We start from the raw sequence: 7,584 nt of genomic DNA on the forward strand, positions 1-7,584 counted from the left end.
CCGTTCACCCGTAGTCACATATGTGGACATTATTAAGGCTGAAATGAGTTAAAGAGCTTGAAAAGTGTTTAATACAGTCCTAGGAGACCTCAGGGTGTTACACAAGTATTTTCAGGGCAATTGGGGGCTCTACTGTACCTGTTATTCAGGGCGATTTGATTTACCTATAATCAAGTTTTCGAGAAATTTAACTAAGCTGGCGAATTCGAATGTCAAAAGATTCGCTTGTCTCCAATGTTCATACATGTTAATAAAAAGAAAAATAGGAAAGGGAAATACTAATCAATACAAAATTGTAATATAAACAGATGTGTCCGATGGATAGGCCATCACCGGTGGTGGTCCGACTTTTGGGAATTACAGCAATTTTGAAAAAGGTGAAGATCACGTGTTGGGGTAGTGAATGTTTTTATAACAGGAGAATGTTCTATTATACAATGGAAGCATTTGCTGAAACAGGAGCTCATTAACAATTTCAGCACCAGAGGGTTTTCTTCGTCGGCCACTTTGTTACGGAGCCTACTCTGGCAGGATAAGCATCAAGACAATAAGATCATTGTGCCAGGAGTATTTGATACTTTCAAAGGGAAGATTTGCTAAACATTGCTGTGGATTGTAACGGGTAGAGACGTGACCGAATAATAATGGCCGACCCTTTACTAACCGCACAGGAGCAATGACAGCCGCACTATTGTTCCTTTCTGGTCGTTGTTAAAGGGAACCTGTCACCCCGTTGCAAACTCGGCTTTGGGAAAATGGCCGCCGCGATCTCTTCTGCGCACGCGCGGCATCCCGCGGCCATTTTCCTGAAGCCCCGTGCAGCAGAGCACTCCATCTGCGCACGCGCGGCCCCAGGAAGATGGCCGCCCCCACCGATGAAAGGGATAATAGCGCAGATCGCGCGCTGTTTCTTCACGTGCGCGCAGGGAATTCGTAACTTGGACATGCGCACACCACTACGCCACCAACGGAAAGCTGGGGAAGAAAAGAGCGATGTCACCTCGCCCACCTGACCTGACCAGCCTGATTGACAGGCGAAAACGGTGACTTTGGTAATGTATTTCTCAGCATAGGTGGGGAATCGGGGTACACTACATACACTATTGTAACGCACAGCGCAGGCCCTATTTAACAGTATTTATATCTCAATCTGAAAAAACGGGGTGACAGGTTCCCTTTAACATGTAACCTGCAGTAACAGCGATGCACGACGTCTATTTATTTAGGAGTCCGGACCGTGTTACAGTAAATATTTACTCCATCTACATAAAGTACAGAATAAACAAACTGCAGCCAAAGATATGAAGAAGATACATCAGCAAAATAAGATTACTGCACACGTATTTCCAGGCAAGAAGCGTCTCCAACACCTCGCTAATGTTATTCTATGAAGTTTTGGGCACCATTGGGCCGAGGCACACAGGAAATCAGAACGATCAGACGTAAAAAAAAAAAAAAAATTGTAGCGCCCTCAATTGGTAAACAATCTCATGATGGGGAGGCAGGAATATTGTAAGTTTTAGGGCGCAGTCAGATAGTCGTATAAACAGAGGTCGGACCGCTAATGCACGGACTGCCCGGCGGCTCTCCCGACCAAAGCGTGACAGGTTCATGTATTTTTGTGCAACTTTCACGCTCAGGTCGGGAGAACCGCGACTTGTCCGTACAATGCGTTCCGATTTATACGGCCAGAGACATATTTCCAGAATCAAAAGTAAGTACAATAAATTACTGATCGCTGGAGATCCGACTACTGGGAACCCGAACAATCTCGAGAACAAGGATCTGGATCCTGAGAACCGGAATTGTACAAAGCTCCCTCTTAAATGGAGCGGAGCATGCTTTACTTCCACTCCATTCATTGTCTTTAGGACTGCAGGAGACCGCAGACTACCAGAGAGTGAATGGAGCAGGGGTTGAGCATGCGCACCTGTGCTCTATTTATTAAGCGTATAGATAAAACTGAAAGGACACAATGGTGTCATATTCAGATTACACAGGAAACAGTAAAATGAGATTTGCGACAATCAATCACAACGCCTTACATAGAAGTTAACAAAAACAGCTGCTGCAGATCCACCATAAGGATAGGGTACAAACTTGGGAGATGAAAGTGAATGTAAACCCGCGCTGCTGAGGATCCAATACACGATTAGAGACCGGATACAGTATTGATGCAGTTTTGTTTGTAAACTCATTTCGAGGCAATCATTATTATTATTATTTATTTATATAGCACCATTATTTCCATGGTGCTGTACATGAGAAAGGGTTACATCTTTGGTGTCTTCATCATTGGGATTTGACCTGATTAAAAAGGTATGATCACCTCGAAACACCTTGACAAATAAGACTGCATCAATACTGTATCTGGTCTCTTATCGTATACTGGATCCTCGGCAACGCGGGTTTACATCCACTTTCACCTCCAAGCTTGTACCCTGTTTCATAAGTAGCGCTGCCGAATCTGATGCTCAGGATTCAGAGCCCTATTCTTGGGGGTCAGTGATGGTCCCAGAGGTTGGACCCCCAGCCCAGCAATCAGTATTCTTTATCCTCAGCATAGGGAATAACTTTTGACTCTGGGATTACCCATTTAAAATTTGGATTTATTTGCGGTTCAGCCAGCAGATAGGAAAAAGGATTAGTCCTAGTGTGATTCATGAAATTATCTGTGGCTCTTCAACACATCACATTCATTGTTTTCCATATTTTCTCATGTGAATAAGGCATACAATACCACATTCACATGTACTAGTAGTGCGACGATAGCGGATTCTGTCCTGATTTAGGGGTAAAATATGCACTTAAGTCCCAAAAGAATCCTCAGCAAGCAGACACTATCTTAGGCCTCAGCCACACGTGTGTTTTAACACATACATGGTACTGGTGTCATCAGTCTGTGGTCCGGGTATCTGTTTTTATCATCAGTCATCAGTGTTTTTCACTGATGGATAAAGAAATAAAAAAATGACAAAGTTTTTCCTACACTCTTCGATGTTAAACACAGACACGAGGATGTATGTACGTATCATGGACCGATAACACTTGCATTGACCCATTTCATCTGCGATATGGGAAAGAAATAGAAATGCCACACAGTCTGCGAAAAAACACGGACAAGTGAATAGGACCACAGATTATAACGGGTACGTGTTCTATCTGTGAAAAAAACAGGAAGAACACATACATGCAACACGGACGAGTGAATGAGGCCTCATGCAACTGCTGAGAATTCGCAGGCACGGTCGCTAATGGAAAATGTTGTCTCTTTTTTCCTTGAAGCGGCTTCACCGGCGGCTTTTCCATTGTTGCGGAGACTCCGCTGCCGGCGTTTTTTTTCTCTGTATCGTGAAGTAGAACAATGAGCAGGTCACTTCTACTAACAGCTTCAAATTTCTGAAACCCTGACATGGTTAAAAAAAAATGGAACATGTGCACAGTCACGTCGTTCTTACATTGCCGTGCACTATGTTCATTTTATGGGACGCCTTTTGCTGCGCTTTTATCAAGAGGATTCTGGGTGGAATCTGCCTGAAAAAAAAAGAAGCTGCGTAGCCTTAAAGGGCTCCTCGTGGTTGAGCCGAGTCATCCAGAGCAAGAGCCGCGCTTTGTGATCACCCTCTGGACAGAAAACATTAAAATCTCAGCTATAGCCACATGAACGTACCTTTATACCGGGGTTCTCGCTGTAAAGATCTTCGCTAAGACGCTGAAGTTTTTTCTTACTTAGGTCTAAAGTTTCCAGTTTTTGCTTTGCAGAGGAATCTTTCCCATTGACTTGATCATGTGAGGATGTGGGACGGTGTAATATGGAGGGATCCATATCGTCAGCACGGGCTACTAATGCCTGGAAATACAGAATTGGACGGCATGCTCATGTGACCAATACTCTCTATACCAATAACATACACATTACAGCTCAATATAAGCAAAAGACCAGGCGTAGGGGGATGAACAAAGCCGTACAAAGCTCAGATGGAAGGTTACTCTGCAGCTGCCCAAAAGATGTATGGTCTACTCTATACCATTAATGAGATGCTTTAAAATGAACCTGAGTATGCAACTTGTCTCTTGAGAGACAAAGAGGACTCTGAAGAGACAATCTGCATATTTAATTTCCCAGAGGAGCATGCATGGCTTATAAGTCTCCTCACTCTGATATGCGAGGCCTGACATGTCACTCTCCACAAGGAGAAACGTTACGCCTTAGACTCCAGTCCAGAGCCTCTCACCTAGCCAGATCAGATCTCATACTTTGCACTGATCAGGGGCAATCATCCAGAAACACAGTGTCTGAAACTTGAGATTTTGGTTTGGCTTTTATCATAAGTCATGTGACCAGGCTCGTTAAAGGGTCAATATTGACTTTTAGGATCGCTGCTTCCAATAGGTGGCGCTAGATCTCTAGTCCTCTTCCACTCTGAAGAGACAATTTGCATATTTAATTTCCCAGAGTAGTGTGCATGACCTATAAGTCTCCTCACTCTGACATGCCAGGCTTGGCATGTCACTGTCCACAAGGGAAACGTTATTCCTTAGATACCAAAACCTGAAAATATGTAGACAATAAGAAAAACCCTCCCTGACAATATTATCTCCAATCCGTGATGCATCGGTGGTGGAGCGTGTTCCCTGGATCTCAGTACCAGTCCGTGGCTCTGACGGTAACTGCTGTGCACAGGGGTCGATCTTATGTGTTGGGGGGACACAGTTATCCTTCTGTTTGATCACTACCAATCTAACTTTCATCTCCTATCCAATGGATAGATGAGAAACGCTTAAGGCTAGAACGCCCCTTTAATTTGCTGATTCAGTGTTTTGTTTTAAACGACCCCAAGTCCTTCAGGGGAAGGTGACATCAAGAAACGATCTCCGGTTTCAATCAGGTTTTTATGTCAAAGGGTTTTTCAATTTTGGAAAATCCCTCTCCACTATCTGCAGCTTCAGCGCTGACCCAGGAAAGGGCGAGGAAGGGACAGTTTATTTTTCTTTTAAAGAGGGATTTTCTGAAAGCGGAAAATAAACTTTTAATGGTTTTGGTTTTTTTTAAACATTTAGATTTTTTTTGTTACATTTTCCATAAAAATAAAATGAAATCTTGTAATTTCCAAACGGGCCACTGAAGGTAGACCTGTACACCCTGCCCTGCACACCCTGCCCTGCTGCACACCCTGCTGCACACCCTGCCAGGCACACCATGCCCTGCACACCCTGCTGCACACCCTGCCCTGCTGCACACCCTGCTATACACTCTGCCCTGCTGTACATCCTGCCCTGCACATCCTGCTATACACCCTGCCCTGCTGCACACCCTGCTATACACTCTGCCCTGCTGTACATCCTGCCCTGCACATCCTGCTGTACACCCTGCCCTGCTGCACACCCTGCCCCGCTGCACACCCTGCCCTGCTGCACACCCTGCCCTGCTGTACACCCTGCCCTGCTGCACACCCTGCCCTGCTGTACACCATGCTGTACATCCTGCTGCACACCCTGCTCCGCTGCACACCCTGCTGTACACCCTGCTCCGCTGCACACCCTGCTGTACACCCTGCTCCGCTGCACACCCTGCTGTACACCCTGCTGCACACCCTGCCCCGCTGCACACCCTGCCCTGCTGTACACCCTGCTCTGCTGCACACCCTGCCCCGCTGCACACCCTGCTGTACACCCTGCCCTGCTGTACATCCTGCTGTACACACTGCTGCACACCCTGCCCTGCTGCACACCCTGCCCTGCTCCACCCCCTGCCCTGCTGCACACCCTGCTGCACACCCTGCCCTGCTGCACACCCTGCCCTGCTGGACACCCTGCTGTACACCCTGCCCTGCTGTACACCCTGCTGCACACCCTGCCCTGCTGCACACCCTGCTGTACACCCTGCCCCGCTGCACACCCTGCCCTGCTGCACACCCTGCTCCACCGCCTGCCCTGCTGCACACCCTGCCCCACTGCACACCCTGCCCCGCTGCACACCCTGCCCCGCTGCACACCCTGCTGTACACCCTGCCCTGCTGTACACCCTGCCCTGCTGCACACCCCGCTGCACACCCTGCCCTGCTGTACACCATGCTGTACATCCTGCTGCACACCCTGCTGTACACCCTGCTGCACACCCTGCCCTGCTGTACACCCTGCTGTACACCCTGCCCTGCTGTACACCCTGCCCCGCTGCACACCCTGCCCTGCTGTACACCCTGCTCCGCTGCACACCCTGCTGTACACCCTGCCCCGCTGCACACCCTGCCCCGCTGCACACCCTGCTGTACACCCTGCCCTGCTGTACATCCTGCTGTACACCCTGCTGCACACCCTGCCCTGCTGCACACCCTGCTGTACACCCTGCTCCGCTGCACACCCTGCTCCACTGCACACCCTGCTGTACACCCTGCCCCGCTGCACACCCTGCCCTGCTGTACACCCTGCTCCGCTGCACACCCTGCCCCGCTGCACACCCTGCCCTGCTGCACACCCTGCTGTACACCCTGCTGCACACCCTGCCCTGCTGCACACCCTGCTGTACACCCTGCTGCACACCCTGCCCTGCTGCACACCCTGCCCCGCTGCACACCCTGCCCCGCTGCACACCCTGCCCCGCTGCACACCCTGCCCCGCTGCACACCCTGCTGTACACCCTGCTGCACACCCTGCCCCGCTGCACACCCTGCCCCGCTGCACACCCTGCCCCGCTGCACACCCTGCCCCGCTGCACACCCTGCTGTACACCCTGCTGCACACCCTGCCCCGCTGCACACCCTGCCGTACACCCTGCTCCGCTGCACACCCTGCTGTACACCCTGCTGCACACCCTGCCCTGCTGTACACCCTGCTCCACTGCACACCCTGCTGTACACCCTGCCCTGCTGCACACCCTGCTGTACACCCTGTTGCACACCCTGCCCTGCTGCACACCCTGCTCTGCTGCACACCCTGCTGTACACCCTGCCCTGCTGTACACCCTGCTCTGCTGCACACCCTGCTGTACACCCTGCTGCACACCCTGCCCTGCTGCACACCCTGCCCTGCTGTACACCCTGCCCTGCTGTACACCCTGCCCAGCACAGGCAACCTTTCAGCATCATCATTATCATCACAGGCAGGAAATACTTCTACAAAAATCAAAAGGTTCAGAATCCGTATATTGGAGATGTCAGTGACACACAAGCACCGTGGGAAGGTGCAGCACCGTCCTCCGCGCTGCTCGTCTCTGGTACTCACAGGTCAGTTATGCACCCGGTGGAGCGGCCGCAGTCCGTCCTCATTCCGGCGGCCACGTCCAGTCCGCAGCGCCGGTTGCTCAGCAGGTGCTCGAATGTTATTCGGCGGAGACGAGAGCGACGCGTTACCAAGACAACCAGAAACGCGTACGGCGGCTCAGGAGGGTCAAGACTGTTTGTTCAAGCGAGAATGCGAGGAACCGCAATGTAGTTATAGCTGCACAGACAGATGACGCGGTGCCGTGTGCGGAGGAAACAGGCTGCGCTTATACTCAGGGCATTCATTATATTATTTACTTTATGTAGCTTTCTGTCTCTTCTTTTTCTTTCTGTCTGTCTGTCTTTCCTCTTTCCATCCTTTCTC

The 7,584-nt window shown here is 50.0% G+C and overlaps 1 protein-coding gene across 2 annotated transcripts in view; it reads right to left on the reverse strand.

Annotated features, from left to right (window-relative positions):
• The window catches only part of LRRC27 (leucine rich repeat containing 27), a 76,072-nt gene extending 68,739 nt beyond the window's left edge, over positions 1-7,333 (reverse strand). The window contains exons 1-2 of one of the 2 annotated variants that reach the window (XM_069753891.1): positions 7,222-7,333; positions 3,671-3,850 (exon numbers count right to left, since the gene is read on the reverse strand). In XM_069753891.1, coding sequence (XP_069609992.1) covers positions 3,671-3,826 — 156 coding nt within the window. In that variant the 5' untranslated portion in view covers positions 3,827-3,850; positions 7,222-7,333. The remainder of the gene's footprint in view (positions 1-3,670; positions 3,851-7,221) is intronic. The other variant, XM_069753892.1, reaches the window with a different exon arrangement.
• Between the last annotated feature and the right edge of the window lie 251 nt (positions 7,334-7,584).

The sequence above is a fragment of the Ranitomeya imitator genome, chromosome 2 (assembly GCF_032444005.1).
Source record: "Ranitomeya imitator isolate aRanImi1 chromosome 2, aRanImi1.pri, whole genome shotgun sequence".
In the NCBI taxonomy this organism is placed as follows: Eukaryota; Metazoa; Chordata; class Amphibia; order Anura; family Dendrobatidae; genus Ranitomeya; species Ranitomeya imitator.